Genomic DNA, 21,746 nt, shown 5'->3' with positions numbered 1-21,746 from the left:
AGGGGTCACAAGGAGGCTGACTGCTTTGAAGGAAGCAAATCAGATTATCTTTTGAACAGAAACTCACTATCCTGTGATTTCCACGATCCACATCCTAGGAGTGTATAACTGACAGGTGGGTTATCTCAGCCACCAATGACTGTACCAAAGCGAATGGCCTCTGCTTCTAGATGTGTTCAATCCGATATGCCATAGATAGGGGACTCTGATTGTGGACATCTTAGTTCTGAGCTTGGATGTTTTAATTTTCCCCTGGTTTCAGTTTGGGCTAATTTATGCCTTTCTTTCACTGCTGCACAAAATAGAGCAAGAGAGAAAAATGGCAATTATATTAGACCAAACTGGTCCAGAAGAACCTGGTACACAGACCTACTCAAACTTCTAGTAGAGATTCCCTGGTCTCTTCCCAATGGGCCAGATCTGCTATCTCAATGTTCTCTATTAATGGACAGAGGGATTTCTGAGTCTGTAAATCCTTTTTTATGAATTTCTGTTTATTGATTTTGCATAGAAAAACAACAAAATACAAAAACAGCTGGCCTCACATGGCCAAAAAGTGCTCTTACTGTAAAGTTCCCCTTCCCCCCCCCCCCCCCCCCCCACCCACCCCAACTCCAGTCAGTCCAAACATGTAAAAGATGCTAGCAAACCCAATGGGGTTTAAGGAGATGAACATATGATGCAATATTCCCCAAAAGACGTGACAGAAGCCCAAAAACCATATACACCTGCACCTAAATACGTCCCGGGTGCTATGCTAGTCTGGGGACAAATCCAGGGATCATAACCAGGTCGTGAGAGCGCGAACCATGGCTATACAGGTACCTGACTACATACGGTAACAGACTAAGCATTGAAAGTTGTAAATAGAGCAAGGGGTCTCTGCCTCCAGGCAGTTGCAGAGGGAGTCCAGCCATGACTGCCAGACTTTCTCTAATTTTTTAGGACACCCTCTGCTCCTGTAAGTAGCTTTATAAAATGTTATCATTTTTCTCACTAGCCCTTTCCAATAGGCTAAGAAGGGTGCTGCTGGCTTTTTCCAGTACGGAACCAGTGCCTTTCGAGCATAGAATAATATGAGTGCAGGGTACGTTGAGCCCTAATAGGTGTAAGGCCCTGCACCAGCCCCAAAAGACAAACCCTACTTTGCTGAAAGCAAGAAAAGCCACCTACAGGAATCTATTCTCATACCTGGAAATCTTCCTTTGCCTGGTGTAAACACAGTCAATTCTTTTCCAGAGATAACTCTGTGCCTTACCTTCTGGCCTTCCTACAAACAGGTCTTGAACAAAATCCAGCAATCTTGCATTTTACACCCTAAGGGCAGGTATGGACCTTTTATCTATACTTTTTCAATGGCCCCTAGCTTTGTACTCCCTCTTGAAAACCTTTTTTCAAGGTTTTTCTCATGTTAGGCTTCCCTTGCAGCACCATCTGTTTTCCTGGGACCTTAATGTGGTTCATTCTGCCAAGCAGAAACCACACTTTGAACCCAGCATGTCTGTCAAACATGTATCTCAGCTGGCGGCCCTTTCCTGTATAGAACTTTTACACATTTCACAAAGACAAGGTTGTTGTATGCCAGAGACTTACAAAAGTGGTTTCAACATTCCATCTCGATGACACTGTCCTCCCACCTGCTCCTAAGCATTCAAATGAATTCCCTCTACATTGCCTGGATTTAGTCAGAGCAATGAGAGCATACATAAGTTACTGCTTTCATTAGACAGATTGCCTGTTTGATCATTACTGAGGCACCCTGCTTTAGACTCAAGCTGCTGCAGCCCAACTCTATAGAACCAAGACCTGGTCTTCTGTTCATACTTTCTCAATGTTTTACCAGGTGGATGTCCAATTGGATACCTGTGAAAGTTTTTCTGTGAGTCATTTTCATGGTATCTTGCAACTATTGATCTGTGTACTCTATTTTAAGCTATTAAATTTGTGACTGTTTTATCAAAACACCTGGCTTCTTTGGATCCTTTGGCACAAGAACACATTTACCAACTTGTTTGCAGGGACATGGCTCTCCTATCTTTGGTCTGTGTCACATTTCTCTCATACATGTTCATATGAACAGGGAGCACCCTAGCAGATCCAAAAGGTTATCAACTGTCTAGTGTGGTATCATCTGAGCGCCCCTTTCTTGTTGTTTTTCTGTATTGTCTGTGGATGCAACTTTTGACCACAGAGTTCTTTCAACAGCACTTAATTTGGGTCCTTGACCCCGGTTGATTGTTGAACCTATTGGCACAGTTCTGTTTGCCTAGTTGTTGCCCGCTGTTTGTATTCACTGCTTGTGGACGTCCCCCAGTGAAGTTGCCTGTGTCCTGTACTTTATGATTAGGATAAGAGGAATTTCAACTTACCTGTAAATTCCATATCTTGGAATACAGTACAAGACACCCGCCCTAACTCGCCTTGTTTCCCCTGCATTGCTTGTTTCAAAACTGAGGACTCCTACAATAGGGTACGGTTCTAGCAGAGGCACCCTAGGGTGGCATGCTCTCAAAGCTTGCCAGTGTCCAGTCACCTGAAGGCATGAGCATATAACCCATGGAATTTTATGGGTAAGTCAAAATTCCTCTTTGTGTTTCTTTTAAAAAAGCTTTGTTGTTAAAATATACTCCAGTCAATGATGTAAGCAGCATAGCTTGAGTTGTCATAATGGTTAATGTTTTGACCTAATTAGCTGTATTTATTTTTATATTGTATTCTGTATATTGCCTTTTGATTGAGTGCATAGTTTACATTTGAGCTTTTTGGATGATACATGTGTCTTGTTTACACCCTCATATTGTATGTTATATTTTCTTTGTTCTCTTTCCATTGTGCATCTTCCCATTCATGATTCCATTGGTTTTGTTAGCCATCATCATTAGGGTCCATGGCTTTGACAGAGGGGGCTTTGAGTCAGCATGATCTCATCAGGGTTGTTTACAGTGATCTGCACCCCCAGAGGGAAACCTTTACAGCACAAAACAGGTAAGAGACTCTAGTTTGAAGAGGACTTGCTGAACTGATGGTTTCTTTAAGCTGGCCATAGACGGATTGATATTTGGACTATTTAGCAGGGATTGGCCAAATTTAGATTGATGTGTGGCTGTCTCTGCTTGACAGAAGTTGATCGTTTCCTTGACTTTTGTGACAGAGACATGCTGGAAAACGTATGTCTATCAGCGTCGGCAGCTGCTGATCAGTATATTCTGACAGCGGCAATTCCTGCTGTCAGCGTACAATGTCCTGAATGCAGATGGATCAATCTTAGTTCTTTTTTCGTTCAGCCTGCTGGCTAAAGGAAAAAAAACAGTCTATGGCCACCATTAGTTACATGGGTCGTAAAATAATTTTTGTCATGTTCTTACAGGTTTGAAGTGCTGAGCTTTCTCATGTTGTGCTACAACTCCGCTATTGTGTACATGCCACCTTCATCCTACCAGTCACTATGTAGAATGGGTTCTAGGTAAGTAGGAAAACCTAATCCTATAATAGGTGGGTCTGCCCAAAATATGAGTACCCACTGTCTGTGATTGAGCATCTAGTAGCTAGGAAAGAACACAGTAAACTAGAGGCTCAGTCTTTTCTGGAAACTTCGAATAGTCCATGAATTCCTTCTCTCTCCTTTGGCTTAATCCAAACTTAAAGGATTAGGTCACCCGTACAACAATAATAATAAACGCACATTTAGAAAGATGTGGGGTAAATGGTGTGAGTTTAAAACATCAGAAAAATATTTAAAAATGAAAGGTCCCCCGGTTGCAGAGTCAGAGAATTTAAAGGATTAAATGGATCTATATACATGATTAGACGAATAAGAGGGCAAAGAGATAAGACGAAACTGGACAGGGATTTTTGTACTGGGGGGGGGGGGGGCATTGGGAGGGAATGGGGTTAATGTGTATGGGTATGATGTAATAAGAATATATTGTTGTTTTGTAGTATATAAAGAAAATTTAATAAAAGATATAATAACAAAAAAAATAAATAAATGCGCATTTTTTTGCAGGTAAATAAGTATGTATTTATTATTATTATTATTATTATTTTTTTTTTTTTTTGTTAGGAGCCTGTAAAGCATTGCATCCATGGTCCTGCAGACTGTCTGTGTAGCTGGCCGCTCATATCTCCGCTGTGGGCAGGTATGAGGGCAGGTATACACAGTGACTAGAAACTCACTGAACGACCTGGAGAGCTCAACAGCGCCCTGGTAGTTCATTGAGAACTGCAAGCTGACAGCCACAAAGGCTATCGGGACTTGTAGTTTGCCCATCCACGAGTGCAGGGGAAGAAGATCCCCTCCCGGCTAGCTGTTGGAAGGGGGGGGGGGGGGAACACGTTTTCTAGATATAAAATTGTGATAATGCAAACTGAAGAGCAGCACTGTGTAAATAGTTTGTTGTGCAGACAATAAATAGTACAAAATGTCAGCCAGAATCTATGCAATAATTGCTCTGAAGTGAACATGTATAAACCCTACAATGTAAGTATCCATTTATTTATTTTTTTTTAAGTCCTCATGCACACTAGATGTTTTTACAGCTGCTGTTTTTGACTTTTGATGTTTTTTTTTCTACAGCCAGTAATCTCCCCAGCATGTTTTTCTATGTATCCATGCGCACATAGACTGTAATCAACGTTTTTTGGCAGGGGTGTTTTTTGGCTGGAAAAAAAACCCAGACCTGGTGGGTTTCTAGAGGAGTTTTTTAGCTGGAAAAACACTCTAATACTAAAAACGTGGTAAATCATGGCAAACCAGCGTTTTTGCACCTTTTTTGACCCCCGCCTCCCCCCAACAAATTTTTTTTTATTTTTTGATAAAAAAAACTCTAAAAAACGCAAACGTGAAGAAATGAGGCAAAACGCTGCTAAACACTAATACAAAAACGCTAAAACTCACATGTTTAATATGACTTTACACAGCTAATGTTAACAACATTATTAAAACGCTTAGTGTGCATGGAGCCTTAATGTCTTCTTTTTACAAAGCAACCATCTTTCACCTGAGCTTCAGTGTATAAAAGCACCAACAACAACTGGAATGTCACTCACCCCCCACCTAGCCTTCTTTTTACAAGAAAGGCATACAGCACTTTAAAGCGAAGTTCCTGCTGATTTAAAAAAAATAAATAAATCTTCTGCATGCTTAATGGTGCCCTAGATGGTGCACATTAAAGTTCAGCTCGCTCCTTGTAAAAGAACAAGATGCCCTCAAGATGGTGTAGCCACAGAAACATTCCTCCTTGACTGATGTTGAAACTGGATAAGGTCTCTTTAAAGCGGAGTTCCACCTGCAAAAAAAAAAAGTCAGCAGCTACAAAAACTGTAGCTACTGATTTTTAAACTACAGACCGTTACCTGTCCCTCGGTCAAGTGGTGTCCTCACCACGGCTGGTTTCACCAGCCGTCTTCTCTCCCCGGCACCAGCATCTTCAGTATGGGCACCCGGCTGTGACAGCTTGCGGCTGCACAGCCAGGTGCCTACTGTGAATGTGTGAGTAGCACTGTGCTTTGTGAATAGCCCCGTAGTCTTCTGGGACCTGTCACGTGTCCCAGAATACTATGGGGAGGGAGGGGGCTGGATAATGTCCGCTTCTGATCGCCTTAGGCGATCGCAGTGGAAGTGAGAGTGGGTATCTGTCAAATTCGGGTACATTAAAGCAGAACTTCCCCTTTTGGTATAGTAAACAGGAATGGATTGTTTTACACTATTGAGTCTTGTTTTTCATGTTTACTGCTGTGGATTTTGAGGGCTTGATTGGCTGAGCTGGCAGTGAAGCCGATTGGAGGATTTCTGACAGCTGTGGTTCTAAAGTGCTGCCTGCCTTGTAAAAAGAAGGCTAGTTGGGGGGGTGAGTGACTGTCCAGTTGTTGGTGGTGGCTATATACACTGAAGGATGGGTGATGGTTGCTTTGTAAAAAGAAGACATTAACCGCTTCCCGACCGCCCTATAGCAGAAATACTGCTACAGGGCGGCACGGTGCGCAAAATCACACACACACACACACACATATATATATATATATATATATATATATATATATGTGATTTTTCATTTCCGGGTAGGGGGCGCGCATGCGCCCTACCAGTGCCACCATTTGCGGCTGTCAATCAGTGGGTCCCGGACGGTGATTACCCGCTGGCGCTGTTGACTACCAAGCATCTCCGACGGGTAGGACTGTTTTGTTTACGAACAGTTCTTCTCGTGCACATCCATCCAAAGCAGTGTGCTTACAGTGAAGCACACTGACACTGCCCCCTAGTAAAACACACCCAGCACACAGTTAACCCTTTGATCGCCCCTCATGTTAACCCCTTCCTGCCCAGTGCCATTAGTACAATGTCAGTGCTTTTTGTTTTTAGCACTGATCACTGTATTTGTGTCACTGGGGATGTCAGTGACACCAAGTCAGTTCCCCCCAGTGTCAGAACGTCCGCTGCAGTCCCACTATAAGTCGCTGATCGCCGCCGTTACTACAATGGGGAAAAAAATAAATTCCAGTATCTATACCACCATTTGTGAATGATATAACTTTCACGTGAACCAATTCATTTTTACGTATTGGGATTTTCTTTTAGCAAAGACATGGAGCAAAATACATTTTGGCCTAAATTTATGACGAAGTTAGATTTTTTAAAAATTTTTACTGGACATGTTTAATAGCAAAAATTCAAAAATATTGTTTTTCTCTCAAAATTGTCAGTCTTTCTTTTTTAATAGTGTGAAAAGCAAAAAATGCACAGGCGATCAAATACCACTGAAAGAAAGCTCAATTAGTAGAGAAAAAACGACGTACATTTCATTTGGGTGCAGTGTTGCATGACCGTGCAATTGTCAGTTAAAATAACGCAGCACCGTAGCGCTAAAAATGGCCTGGTCAGGAAGGGGGGTAAATCCTCAGGAGGCCAAGTGGTTAAATGGGATTTTTTTGTGGATTTATCACATGGGATGTTTACTACAACTAAAAAGTTTGACACTTAGTTTTGCTACTTTTATTGTTTACACATGTTCATTTCACAGCAATTATTGCATAGATTCTGGCTGATATTTTGTACTATTGTCTGCACAACAAAGTATTTAGTCCTCATGCACAGTTTTTACAGCAGTTGTTTTTGGGTTTTGACATTTTTTCTACAGCCAGTAAACTCCCCAGCATGTTATCCTATGTGTCCATGCACACATAGACTGGAATCAAAGTTTTTTGACTGGGAAAAAACCCCCAGAACTAGTGGGTTTCTAGAGGAGATTTTTTTTGGTCAAATAAAACTCTAAAAACCACGCTCACGAAAAACCGCGGCGAAACGTTAATACAAAAACTCTAAAACATGCTTAACAACTCACGTTTCTAACCTGACTTTACACAGCTAATGTTACCAGCATTATTAAAATGCCCCGTGTGCATGGAGCCTCACGCAGCGCTGCTTTAAATTTTATATCACGTTGAGGGAGAAAAACATTGCAGCAGCAATGTATCTTGAATATTTATTTTTAATTTGTTAAAGGGATATTTGATTCATTTTTTTAGCATGGAGTTGGAGTGTTTACTATTGTCTCCAGATAGTTGACAACCACAAATTTTAGAATCCTTTAAATATAACAACAGTAAAACTTGGGACACTATGACACAGGTGCACAAATACTGAGGGAGCCAACGTATGAAACCGTTAAGATCCTGTCCTGTATTTATCCCATGTACTGTATATGTTTGAGTAAAAACCTTAACCAAGATGGATAACATGATTACTTTCAGATCATTGGTCGTGTAATGCTTGCCACATTTATTTGTTTGTAAATGGAAGTCAAACCTTTATTTAACCATTTCCATGCAGGGCACTTTTACCCCCTTCCCTCCCACGCCATTTTTCAGGTCTCAGCGCTCTCACACTTTGAATGACAATTGCGCGGTCATACAACATTGTACCCAAACTAAAATGTTATCATTTTCTTCACACAACTAGAGCTTTCTTTTATTGGTATTTAATCACCACTGGGGTTTTTATTTTCTGCTAAATTAACAAAAAAAGACCGAAAATGTTGAAAAAAAAAAACATGTTTTTATTTTGTTTCTGTTATAAAAGTTTGCAAATAAATAATTGTTCTTCATAAATTTAGGCCAAAATGTATTCTGCTACATGTCTTTGGTGAAAATAACCCAAATTAGGATGTATTTTTTAGTTTGTAGGAAAGTTATAGAGTTCACAAACTATGGGATATATCTGAAAATCAATCAATCCTGAAGTACTGACAGCCAATCTAATTTCTAAAGGTCCAAGAATGTCAGAATAGTACAGATCTCCCCCAAATGACCCCTTTTTGCAAAGTAGACAGTCCGACATACTTCATAAGAGGCATGGCGAGTTTTTTGAAGTTGTATTTGTTTTGTAATTTTTTGGTAAAATTAAAAAATTAAAAAAATTATTTTCAGTTTTTTTTTTACATACTGTCACCAGTGCTGTACAGGCGTCATCATATAACTGGCATGGCGGTGATCAGGGACACTGACTGGTGACAGTATGGAAAAAAAAAAAAGAGTACATTTTTTTTTATTTTTTTATTATTTTAAATTTGTTATTGAAATTTTTTTTCTTTTTTTTAAGATTTTTTTTTTTCATATTTCACTTTGACCAAAGTAGTACAATGTTTACCATAGTAACACTGTACTACCTTGGGGAAGTGATCAGTATATATATATATATTTTTTTACACAATTTGCATATAGCAAAGAATTACTTTGCTATAAACAAGCATTTACCTGAATGACATCAATTCATTCAGGGCTTTTTTTTTTTTTGTTCTTAGCTGTGATTTGGCCATGGCTAATCACATGACACAGCTGGGCTGTGATTGGCCCAGCTTGTGCATGTGATTGCTGTGACCATTCACAGCTAGGCACACTAGTATATAATGGATGGCATGAATGAAGCCATCCATTGTATACAACTGTCATGTGACCTGCTGTGATTGGTCACAGCAGGTCACATGGTACCGGCAACGGGGCTGGTACTCAGATCTGGTATCGGCCGTGTCCGAGGTACACGGCTGGTGACAGATCGCGCCACTGCGCAGCTCTGCAGGCGTGCAAACTGCGCATGCCCGGGAGGACGCCATATGGCATCCACCCGGAACACTGAGGGATTTTGCCGGCCGCCGTTCGGCGATTGGCCGGGCGGCAAGAGGTTAAGAAAAACTCAATAATATAGATTTTAAAAATGTGAACAGATATGACAGAAAACTGTTGACATACTTATCAACATGATGTTTTAAATACAACCAGGCAACTAACATGTTCAAAAGGAGGTCAGTAACGACAACCTATATGATTCTTTTATGTTCAGGCTTCCTTTAACTGATCCCTTCAGATGCAGGTAATGCTAGGGAGGGGCTAAATACAACACGTTAACTTGTGAGAAGTTTTAGGTGATGTTTATCACTCTTTAATATTTGTATTGAGAATTAATTTTTTGTGTTCTTTTCTGCAGATTGTGTGTTAGTGGCTTTCCTCGGCAGCATGAGAAGCGCTGGAAAGAGTTGTGTGGTCGTGTTGTGCTTGATCCTAGTTTCATGGTCCAACTACTCACTGGTGTCTATCATGCTATGTAAGACTTAAAATATACTGTTACGCTTATTAGGAATCCTTAAATTACTTTTAAAGGACAGTTAACACTTTTCAAAAATGCCATTGCTGACACTATATTTATGCATACCTTATATTTACTTCCTTTTGCAGGTGTGGCACATTCTACTTTTAAGGGGCTAAAAACCTGTTCTGATTGGGCTACTTTCACTTAGCAATAGCAGTATGGTAAAATGACAGTCACATTTGATCCAGTGGTGTGAACTTGGACTAATGTGCTTATCCATAAAGATGTGCAGTTAACATTAATAACATCCAGAGTGCTTTAACTCCTACAATAATCAACATATTTTTGCACAAGTAGAATTGTATCAGCCAAGCCAATGACTGGCTCCCATGGGTCTCTATACTTTCATAAGGCACTATGTTACGCAGAAAGATCCTTGGGTTAAAGTATTTTTAATGGGCATGAAGTTTTTCAGTTCACTTTGAACCAGTAACATCATTGTGATTTCATATGCTAAAGTGGTCATTCATAAGATTGGAAGAAGGGAGAACTGAAGACGAACATCAGGAACTTGTCTAAGCTTGCTTTCCTTTCTATCCACTCTACTGCAAATACATGATTGAATGGCTGATTCTTTCTGTACCAGTGACGTGCTTTTTTTTTTTTGTGTTAATGTTAGTATTTATTTTTTACTCTTCAGAATGCTCAGCTACCTATAAATAGAGCGTTAACAAAGCTATACACACTCTATAGCTTTATTTTTTTATACATTGAAATTCTGATCATATTTGTGTAACTATTTTTTAGTAAATAGTTCTTACTAAAGTACGGTATATACAATTAATTGCTGTGTCTTTGTACAGATACAATGGAGAATGGGATCTTGGGCAGGAGGTTCTTGATGATATCATCTATCGAGCCCAGCTGGAGCTCTACTCTCAGCCCCTATTGGTAAGTTATAAGTTTTGTGATTTACACTGTGTGCACAATGATTAGACAAGTTGTATTTTTGAGGATTCATTTCTTTATTGAACAACTACAGTGCTGTTGGTCAATCCAAAATGCTAATAAACCTAAAACCTGAATATTTAAGAAAGTTAAAGTGAGGTTTTGGCTTTCTTAGGAGAATAACTATGTGTGCACAATTATTGAGCAACTTTTAGTGCCCAGTCATACCAGTGTGATTTCAGGTGCGATTTGCGCATTGAAATCGCATCTAATGAATGTCAGTGTCTTTAACGTGCGATTTGCTGCAGCACGATTTCTAAAGTAGTTCTTACATTACTTTTTCTGCAGTTTTGTTGCAATTTTACATACATAGAATATAATGGAAATTGCACTGCAAATTGCAAGAAATTATTGAAAATCTTCACAAGTAGCAATAAGTTTTTAGAAATCGTACCTGAAATTGAATTGAAATTGCACACAAATCGCGCAATTTTAAATTGCAGCGGTGTAACCGGTGACTTAATGTGCAGAATTATTATTATGCAACTAAATGAAAAACTAAAATTTTCCCATCTCACTTGTTTATATTTCATCTGTTAAAGTGAGAATAATAAACAAACAACTCAAAATTTACACATAAACATTTCTGACATGTCAAAAAAAAAAGAAATCAGGGGTCGTTATAACCACCCTTCTTTTCAATAACAGTCATAAGCCTTCCATTCATGGAGTCTGTCAGTTTCTTGATCTGTCGACGATCAACTTTTTATGCAGCAGCAACCACAGCCTCCAAGACACTGTTCAGAGAGGTGTACTATTTTTCTTCACTGTAAATCTCCTGTTGTAAGAAGGGCCCACGTGTTCTCAATAGGGTTTAGGTCAGTGAGGAAGGGGAGCATGTAATTTTTCTTTTATCTTTAAGGCCTTTACTTGCTAGCCACGCAGTGGAGTACTTCGATGCATGCGATGGAGCATTGCCCTGCATAAATATCATGGTCTTCTTGAAAGATGCAGACTTTTTCCTGTACCATTGCTTGTAGAAAGTGTCTTCTAAAAACTGGCTGTAGATTAGGGAATTGATTTTGAGTCCATCTTCAACCCGAAAAGGTCCAACTAGCTTATCTTTGATAATACCAGCCCATGGCAGTACCCCACCTTCACCTTGCTGGCATCTGAATCGAAGTGGAGCTCTGTGCTCTTTACTAATCGAGCCTTGGGCCCATCCATCTGGTGTGTTAAGAGTCAGTATCATCTTATCAGTCCATAAAACCTTTGACAAATCTGTCTTCAGAATTTTTTTTCGTCCAGCTTGACATTTCAACTTATGTGTTTTGTTCAGTGGTGGTAGGGATTCAACCTTCCTTACCTTTGCCATGTCTCTGAGCACTGAACACCTTGTGCTTCTGGACACTCCAGATAGGTTCAGTTCTGGAATATGAAGGCACTAGAGGATAATGGGTTCCTTGTAACTTCACGTTTGATTCTTCTCAAATCTTTGGCAGGTAATTTGCTTTGTTTTTCCTCAACATGTATTCTTGCAACACTGTTGACTATTTACAACAAAACATTTGATGGCTCTATGATCATGATATCTTAGCAATTTCAAGAGTGCTGCATCCCTCTGAAAGACGTCTTACAATTTTTGACTTTTCATTGTCAGTTAAATCTCTTTTTTGGCCCATTTTGCCTGTGGAAAAGAAGCTGCCTAATAATTATACACACCTTGATATAGGGTGTTGATCTCCTTAGGTCACACCTTCCCTCATTACACGAATACACGTCACCTGATATGCTTAAATCCAATAAGCATTCCAGTTTATACAGCTTGGAGCAGGAAAATATGCATAAAAATAATGATTTGGTCAAAATACTCACTTGCCTAATGTTTGTGCACACAGTGTACTATGTTCTAGGTCAGCAATGGGCAAACTACGGCCCGCGGGCCGTATACGGCCCGGCGGACATTTTAATCCGGCCCGCGGAGCGTGATACATTGGCTGTCAGGATGTGTGTAGGCGGGGCAGCGTGATGAACGTGAGGGGAGCTAGGCTCCTCTCACAGTCCGCCCTGAAGACCAGAACGGCGCGGGAACACGGCGAGAGGAACTCGCGGAGCAAAGGTAAGTAAATTGACACAGGGGGGACTTGGCTTACTACTTGGGGGGGAATAGTACTATGGGGGATGAAATACTATATGAGGGATGAATTAATATGGGGGATGAATTAATATGGGGAATGAATTACTATAGGGGGGGTGAATTACTATAGGGGGGATGAATTACTATATGGGGAATGAATTACTATGGGGGATGAATTACTATATGGGGGATGAATTACTATGGGGGATGAATTACTATATGGGGGATGAATTACTATGGGGGATGAATTACTATATGGGGGATTAATTACTATGCTTACTATGGGGGAATATTACTATACTTACTATGGATGACACATACACATCATTCATCTACTCTTGGTCCGGCCCCCGGGTCCAATATATGAACCCATTGCGGCCCTCAAGTCAAAAAGTTTGCCCACCCCTGTTCTAGGTCATAGTTTACAGTGAAGATGCAGTATGGTTCAGGCCTTGATCATTACCTGTTATGCAAGGTAGAAGATAAGTAGAAGTATTGTTGGCTGTCAGTCTATGTAAATGTTGTGGGCAATTCTTTTTCAAAGATGTTTTGCTATACTGGTCTTTTATCTGTGTTCAGGTTGCAAATGCTATGAAAAATTCATTGCCGTTTGATGCTCCTGACTCATCACAGCAAGGGCAAAAAGTATTGAAGGTTGAAGTGACTCCAACAGTCCCCCGTATCTCTCGAACAGCCATCACCACCGCCTCTATACGTAGACATCGCTGGAGGAGAGAAGGTAACGACAGTTATTAATGGATTCCTTACTGCTGCTTTGTTCTTTAATTCAGATATCTTACTTTTGGAAGGATGGAATGATTGAATTAAAAATGTTCTAACTAGAATCAAAAAGTGCGTAGCCCTAGTTGTATTTATTATGATAATTTGTTTGTGGTATGTTACTTTGAACATTAAGGTGTAGATTGTTCTTGAACCCCTTTTCAAAGGTTTTTCTTGACATTTTTGATTTATGAATATATGGTTGAAACTCGTTTAACCCTTTCACTACCACCAGCATAGGGCATAAATCTGAGCTCCAGTAGCTCCAGTGGAGGGCATGTGAAATGGCTCATTAGAGAGAACCTGTCCCAAAAATAAGTATCACATGTGGTGAAAAAGAAAATGAGTGAAACAACATAGTGTAAAAAGTAAACTTTCATTAAGTTATTCAAGCTTCTAAAACCGCCCTACCCACCAAAAATGTTGAGCCCGCCCCCACTTACATACACATATGAACATAAATACACACATTAAGGATGCCTACATAAGAAAATGTTGATTTCGTTGAACATGATAAATATCACCACGCACGCCAGTAAGTAAAAGCACTAATTCTACACCCATTAATCATGGGTAACCCTAAACTGATGACCTGTAGGGGCTTTTAAACCATTGCCTATGGAAATTTCAGGGTGCTGAATTTTTGTCGCTGTTTCATGGGTGTATGCGATTTAAAGGCTTGACATGTTGGTACCTGTTTACTTGGTGCAACCTCATCTTTTATATTTTACCAAAAAATTGTGTGCCCTAAAATTAACTTTTGTGTATTTTATTACTGGAATTGTTCCATTTTATAAACCATTGCGTTGATATCATGTGACATAAAAAATTGGAATTACCACCATTTTATTCTCCAAGGTCTCTGCTTTTAGAAAATACATTGTGTGTTGTCTTTTTCTAGTGTAGTTAAAGTGGAATTGCAGTCTAGAACGAACTATGCTTAAAACTGCTTCCACCCCTCCCCCCATTTTAACACCTGCACTAACAAACCTGTTGAAGTAGATGCATATACAGTGCCTTGAAAAAGTATTCATACCCCTTGTCATTTCCCACATTTTGTCATGTTACAACCAAAAACATAAATGTATTTTATTGGGATTTTATGTGATAGACCAACACAAAGTTGCACATAATTGTGAAGTGGAAGGAAAATGATAAATGGTTTTCAAAATTTTTTTACAAATATCTGAAAAGTGTGACGCACATTCGTATTCAGCCCCCTTTACTCTGATACCCCTAACTAAAATCTAGTGGAACCAATTTCCTTCAGAAGTCACCTAATTAGTAAATAGAGTCCACCTGTATGTAATTTAATCTCAGTGTAAATTCAGCTGTTCTGTGCAGCCCTCAGAGGTTTGTTAGAGAACATTGGTGAACAAACAGCATCATGAAGGCCAAAGAACACACCAGGCAGGTCAGGGATAAAATTTTGGCGAACTTTAAAGCAGGGTTCGGTTATAAAAAAAATATCCCAAGCTTTGAATATCTCACAGAGCACTGTTCAATCCATCATCCGAAAATGGAAAGAGTATGGCACAACTCAAATCAACCAAGACATGACCGTCCACCTAAACTGAAAGGCCTGGCAAAGAGAGCATTATTCAGAGAAGCAGCCAAGAGGCTCAAGGTAACTCTGGGGGAGGTGCAGAGATCCACAGCTCAGGTGGGAGAATCTGTCCACAGGACAACTATTAGTTGTGCACTCCATAATTCTGGCCTTTATGAAAGAGTGGCAAGAAGAAAGCCATTGTTGAAAGAAAGCCAAAGGAAATCCTGTTTGCAGTTTGCGAAAAGCCCCGTGGAAGACACAGCAGACAGGTGGAAGAAAGTGCTCTGGTCAGATGAGAAGGAAATTGAACTTTGTGGCCTAAAAGCAAAACGCTATGTGCATTGTGAAACTAACACTGCACATAACCCTGAACACACCATCTCCACCATGAAACCTGGTGGTGGTAGCATCATGTTATGGGGATGCTTTTCTTCAACAGGGACAGGGAAGCTGGTCAGAGTTGATGGGAGTATCAATGGAGCCAAATACAGGGAAATCTTAGAAGAAAACATGTTGCAAAAGACTTGAGACTGGGACGGAGGTTCAACTTCCAAAAGGACAACGAGTCTAAACATTCAGCCTGAGCTACAATGGAATGGTTTAGATCAAAACATATTAATATGTTAGAATGGCCCATTCAAAGTCCAGACCTAAATCCATTGAAGAATCTGTGGCAAGACTTGAAAATTGCTGTTCACAGACTCTGCATCCAATCTGACAGAGCTTGAGCTATTTTGCAAAGAAGAATGCAAAAATTTCACTCTCTGGTTTTGCAAAGCTGGTAGAGACATCCCCAAAAAGACTTGCAGCTGTAATTGCAGCGAAAGATGGTTCTACAAAGTATTGACTCGGGGGCTGAATATAAATGCACACCACACTTTTCAGATATTTAGTTGTAAAAAATGTTGAAAACCATTTATCATTTTCCTTTCACTTCAAAATTATGTGAACATTTGTGTTGGTCTATCACATAAAATCCCAATAACATACATTTACGTTTTTGGTTGTAACATGACAAAATGTGGAAAATTTCAAGGGGTATGAATACTTTTTCAAGGCACTGCACATGCATATTCTCTGGGCGCTACGGTTTGACGATGTGATCGGCTCCCAGCAGCTGTCTTCAGGGGAGAGGAGGGACAGCTGGCAATGGATGCTCAATGTTAAGCCTAAGGGTGATGTCACTGCCCAGGCATCCAATTCGTTGTCAGCGCTCTCTCCTCTTCCCTGAAGTGGGCCACTGGGGAGATCATGTGACTAGAGCGCAGTGGGTGAAATTTTAAGCTTAGTTTTAGGCTTGAATTCTACTTTAACAATGGGATGATACATACTGTAAATGAAGCTTAAGAGAATAACACTCAAGGGCAAAGATTGGAGTATATTAGTAGCCCATGTTACTTATTTGCTGAGATCTTTTTTACTGTCACATTAGCCTATACAGATTGTCGGCAGGACTAAGGTATTCTTTAACTCTTTACTCTAGAAAGGCAAAAAAGTAAGAGGGCAGAGAGTGCAAAAATCTACATTTTTACTTCATCTACTGTTCTGGGAACAAAATTCAAAACAATTAAATTTACTGCTTAGAGTATGTGTAAGAGAAAGACGTACACACATGTTGCTTGTGTTCACATACTTTTAATTCAACTGGTTACTTTCTGCAGAGTTTAATCACGTCAAGTTATATTCCAAAAGTTTACTGCGCAAACAATCAAGTGTGAAATGTCTTCTGTATTTTGATACTGCTAGTATAGCAGTAACAACTGGAAATCTGGCTTTATAGCAGCTTCCTACTGCGCAGCAAAATTCTAAATAAAGCTGGCCATATATTATACTGTTTTTTTCTTTTACAATTTTTCTTTAGATTTACCAAAAACCATATAATATGAAGTCAAACCTAAACAACACTTTCATTTTGTATCCAATCAGGCAAGCCCTTGCACTACATAGTTGAAGGTAAATCTGAAGGAGATAGTACAGAAATTGTTCAAGAAAATTGTATAATGTATGGCCAGCCTAAGATATCAGTCTAAATCAGCCCATAGATGATGCGATTTTCTTTCCTTCTTCTTGCAGCGCTGTTGTATTCTGACAGCAGAGGGGTTGGAGCGGATAGCCTTCCAGGTCTGCAGAGTACAGTGGTTGTCTGACACAGATTAGTCCTCAGCTTCAGCCTCTCAAATTGTGATTTTCAAAAGTTATTATGCTACTGTCAAATTACTTTGATAAGGAAAAAAAAAAGCTTCCTGCCTGCAGCAAACTGATAACGTCATCTTCGCCTAGGCACAGTCACTTGGCCTTTTATTTATTTTCTAGTTATTACAGGTACTTACGTAGCGCCATCAATTTACGCAGCGCTTTACATATATATTTTGCATGCACGTCAGTCCATAACCCTCAAGGGGTGTACAATCTAAGGTCCCTAACTCACATTCATACATACACATACTAGGGCCAATTTAGACAGGATCCATGTCTTTGAAGTGTGGGAGGAAACCCACGCAGGCACAGGGAGAACATGGCAAACTCCAGCCAGTTGGTGCCATGGTTGGGATTAGAACAAATGACCTTAGTACTGCCAAGCGGAAGTGCTAACCATTTAGCCACTCTGCTGGCTTTTGTTTATAAAAACTAATTTTTAAAGATGAAAGATAGATTTATTTAAAATTATATTGTTGTTGTATGTGTTAAAGTGTTTGGAATTTATTGATGCAGACTTGTGAAGTTACAGTTGGATCCACCTGAAGTTTCTTTTGCCTGTTCCTGTGCTTTACCTGAAATCACTTTTTGGAGACCTTATTGATACTTGTTTTTACATGCCTTCCTGTTGTTTAGGGCATTTTGAATAGGGTGCATTTGTTTAATGGCTTAGTTGCACTTGCAAACTGATGCACTTTGTGAAATGCATCCTTTGCTGGCCAGTGTCTAGATGTGCGTTACGTGCATAACCAATGTAATTTATCTTTAAAGTAGGTTTAGGCTGTAATACATATTCAAGGTGCATCAGGATAGCAGCACCTCTCCACATACAGTGTCCATTAACTGTGTATAACCTGTACTGTATATCCTCTCACTTCCTATAGATACTTCTTTCAGCTCTCAGTGTTAAGGCTAGAAGTGCCTTATTTTGGATCCAGGGGTGAACTGACAACTCATGGGGCCCCCGGGCAATAGGGGATCATGGGGCCCCTGTGTCCTTGCCCACACCACACTCAAAGCACATTCAAAAAAGCCCATAAAAGGTACAAGGGACATTTCATGGGGACTCCTACTGACCCCGGGCCCTCGGGCAGTGCCCCGGTGCTCGAATGGTCAGTCCGCCCCTGTTTGGATCCTTTGGGCAACTGATAACTAAGGCAGCAAATCCCAATTGTGCTACAGCAAAATAATGTTAGTAATGCATTTTATGAACATATTCTCCAATGACAGCAAGATTTATATGTTCTTTACTGCACAAAGATACCATTGCTTCTAGATAAAATATGCCTCTGACTTCTTTGGCAGATGTGTAGTTTAAATGAAAAATTGTAACAAGTGACCTGATAAGTCTGTTACAGATGCTTCAAGTATTGCAGGTAGAGGGGCTTCAGATGCACACAAATCTATTATAAATGCTTTAACAGAATTATGGAAAGCTATATGTGTATTTTTCATGTGGCTTATTTTTAATGAATATTCATACACCATGGGTTATAGGTGTGTACCCTCAGGTGATTGGACACTGGCAAAGCTTTAGATGACATGCCCATGGGTGCCTCGCCTATAACCCTACCCCATTACATGAGTCCTCAGTTTTGTGCTACTGTCTGAAAGTGATGGACCTTTTCTCACCCTTAGCCGAACTAGCTATTTTTTTTTTTCTTTATTATTTTATCTTTCAATTCTTCCATCAAGTACTTACTGCCTTCTTAAGCAATCATAAAAGCAGTGTATCTGGATTGTTGTAACCTCAGTAAAACCTTGTACCCAGTCATACCCAGGCCGCACTCTGTGAGGACGGCCTGTAATGTTGCTTGCCACTTGGTGCAATGTGCTAAGTTAGCTGCAAGGTGCTATACAGGTCAAGGACCATTGTTTATCACTTTGGAACCCATTCCCTGTAGACCCCTTTGGGGGTTATGCCCACCATGACAGGTGAAGTCTGGTTTTAATTTACAGTTCAGCATCGTGGACAGGCAAGACATGGTCACACTGTATTTCTGACTATTAGTGTAAAAAACTAGGCTGTTTGGAATGTATTCACTTCACAGCACAAATTTTCAAACTTGGTTCTGAAATTCAACCACCCAGAGGTCAGTTTCATGTGCATGGCCAAGTGTTAACATTCTATCACTGGCTGCACACTTTAACTCCCCTTCTGCCTAGAGCCCTTATAAGATACTCAGGTACATCCTCCCTCCCAGTTGCCACTGGGAGGGAGCATGAATTTGTTACAGGATGGTCTAAACCTGAGATACTGCATACTCCTTATGGACATGCTTAAACTATATTTTGCACTTCATTCCATGAGTACCACAGAGGGGAATACCATTACTTGTAGCTGTGGCATAGATTAGGTGAATAAGGAGTCCATGCAGGATTGCAGGCAAACATTCATTTTGCCAAAGGCCTGTACAACACTCACCCTCAGAGTGACCATATGTCCCTGTGCAACAATCCGTTCTAACACCAGTCTCAGCATCTGATTCTAGTTCTAGTTCTATTGCAGGAAAATAAAAAACAACAGAGAGGTGCACATCCGTCCCTTGTGTAATTCTGTATATTGGTATAGCAAAAAGACTAAAACCATTTGTTTTATTGGTTTTAATCCTTTTGCTATACCATTAAACGGAGTTACACAAAGGTGGATGTGTGCTCTCTGTTGTTTTTTTATTTTCGTACAGACCATATTCTGCCACCCAATGCAATTTCTGGAGAGCTGCTACGCCTACTCCCTATTGTACCATATGTCCCAGCCAGCCAAGGTCTCTGTGGGCTAGTGTATTATTAGTATACATGTTTTTTCACCATATGGATATCTTAGTTCTATTGCAGGCACACAACAAGTGGCCTATTTGACTAAGACAGAATTCTCTGCATCTATGTGACATTTCCTCAAACAATTGAAAGTGTTAGTAAAGTCTATTTTTAATAAAGCTTACCTGTAGGTACTGTAAATAGCTCCTAAATGTGCACTGTTTAGGAGATAATTACTTTAGCAGCAGCGGTGATGTGACTGGCGCATGCGCACTGCACTCTCAGTGGATCCATACAAGCACATTATGCTCTTAACTTGCAGAGAGAAGATTTTTTACATTTATTTTTTGTGATTTACTACCGCTTTAAGGCCTTAATACAGACGTCCTCATCCACGGCTCAAAAATGCCATGCATCTTCTCCTACTCCTGTTTCTCAACTGGAATTATATTCTAATCTGCCAGCCCTAGAGGATGCAAACACAGAAAAAATAAAGAGGATATTGTGGAAGTACTAGAGGAAGCTGTGGACGATTTTCTCCTGCAGATTGTCAGTATATTGAAGGAGTAAGCGACATGCAATATGCTTCCAAATGATGATATGCTCATAGCCTCTATCCACAAAAGCCTTGGCATTGTGCAAATTGATTCTTCTCCATCCCCTGGTCTCAGTTTAGGCTAATTTACGCATGCCCTCTAGGGCAAATCCTATCTCGTCTGCTCAAGAGAATAGAGCAAGAGAGGAAAACCTTGATTCTAATTGCACTAAACTGGCCCAGTAGAACTTGGTACACAGGCATACTCAGACTTCTAGCAGACGGTCCCTGGCCTCTTCCCAAAAGACCAGATCTGCTATCAAAAAGCCCTCTATTCCATCCTGCTTCCCAGTCTTTAATGGCATGGCTGTTGAACCCAGCTGTTAAAAGGATAGCGGGGGGTGTCTGAGTCTGTTATTCCTACCTTGAATGCTAAAGCTTTTCCTGGAAAAGCTTCTTCCAGGAAAATATATTCTCACACCTGGAAGTCTATGTTTTTGCCTAGTTTAAATATGGGCGCATCAGTTCCAGAGATTTCTCTGTACCTTGCATTCTGGCCTTCCTTCAATCAGGTCTTGACCAAAACATGACCATAAAGTATAACTAAAGTTATTTATTTTTTTTGGATGCAGTGGAGATGGATTAGACCCCCTGTCAGGTTGCTGTTTGTGTCTTCCTTAGGGACATTCCCCCTCACTATTTATCCTGTTTACTGGTATTATCACTTATGTCCATCCTTCCTATTCATTGCTTGGGGAAATCCCATGGTGTGTTTCCTTAACCAGTACGATTAAGATAAGAGAAGTTTTGTCTTGCCTGTTATTTTATTATCTTGAAATATAGTACAAGACACAGGCCACTCTCCCTTCCATTCCTTAGTTTTTTCTCTGCTGCTTGCTACAAAACTGAGGACTCATGGATTGCGGTAGAGTTGTAGGAAAAGCGCCCAAGGGGTGTGTGCTTTAAAGCTTTGCCAGTGTCCAACCACCTGAATGTACACACCAACAACCCATGGTGTATGAATATTCTGCTTGTGTCCTGTACTCTATATTTTCTACATTAATAAATCTTATTGTTTCCTTGTTATGAAGTGGTCCAGTCTTGCAATTACTGTCAGATGACCACATTTTGGGGACAACCTCATAAAGGAGGTTTTCACAGAGGTAGAAGGCCCTTTGTTAGAATTACTGCTGGAAAATTAATACGTAGCATTTGTCACAACTTCTTTCAATCCTGCTGGTCACCAACTCTGCTCAGTATCATA

At 40.1% G+C, this 21,746-nt stretch overlaps 1 protein-coding gene and 1 long non-coding RNA gene across 3 annotated transcripts in view; one reads left to right on the top strand and one right to left on the bottom strand.

Annotated features, from left to right (window-relative positions):
* HYCC2 (hyccin PI4KA lipid kinase complex subunit 2) overlaps positions 1–21,746 on the top strand; it is a 174,678-nt gene that overhangs the window by 137,751 nt on the left and 15,181 nt on the right. For both annotated transcript variants that reach the window (XM_089670255.1, XM_089670262.1), the window contains exons 8-12: positions 2,870–2,985; positions 3,368–3,463; positions 9,479–9,595; positions 10,444–10,531; positions 13,245–13,404. In XM_089670255.1, coding sequence (XP_089526381.1) covers positions 2,870–2,985; positions 3,368–3,463; positions 9,479–9,595; positions 10,444–10,531; positions 13,245–13,404 — 577 coding nt within the window. The remainder of the gene's footprint in view (positions 1–2,869; positions 2,986–3,367; positions 3,464–9,478; positions 9,596–10,443; positions 10,532–13,244; positions 13,405–21,746) is intronic.
* Positions 12,909–21,746, bottom strand: part of LOC149473724 (uncharacterized) — a 45,540-nt gene continuing 36,702 nt past the window's right edge. Inside the window, exon 3 of the long non-coding RNA XR_016311738.1 lies at positions 12,909–13,390. This is a non-coding gene — a long non-coding RNA (uncharacterized LOC149473724). The remainder of the gene's footprint in view (positions 13,391–21,746) is intronic.

This window comes from Staurois parvus, unplaced genomic scaffold (assembly GCF_062004578.1).
Source record: "Staurois parvus isolate SC_StPar_1 unplaced genomic scaffold, SC_StPar_1.0 ptg000011l, whole genome shotgun sequence".
NCBI classification, from domain to species: domain Eukaryota; kingdom Metazoa; phylum Chordata; class Amphibia; order Anura; family Ranidae; genus Staurois; species Staurois parvus.
This window is presented reverse-complemented; position numbering and strand designations above follow the sequence as displayed.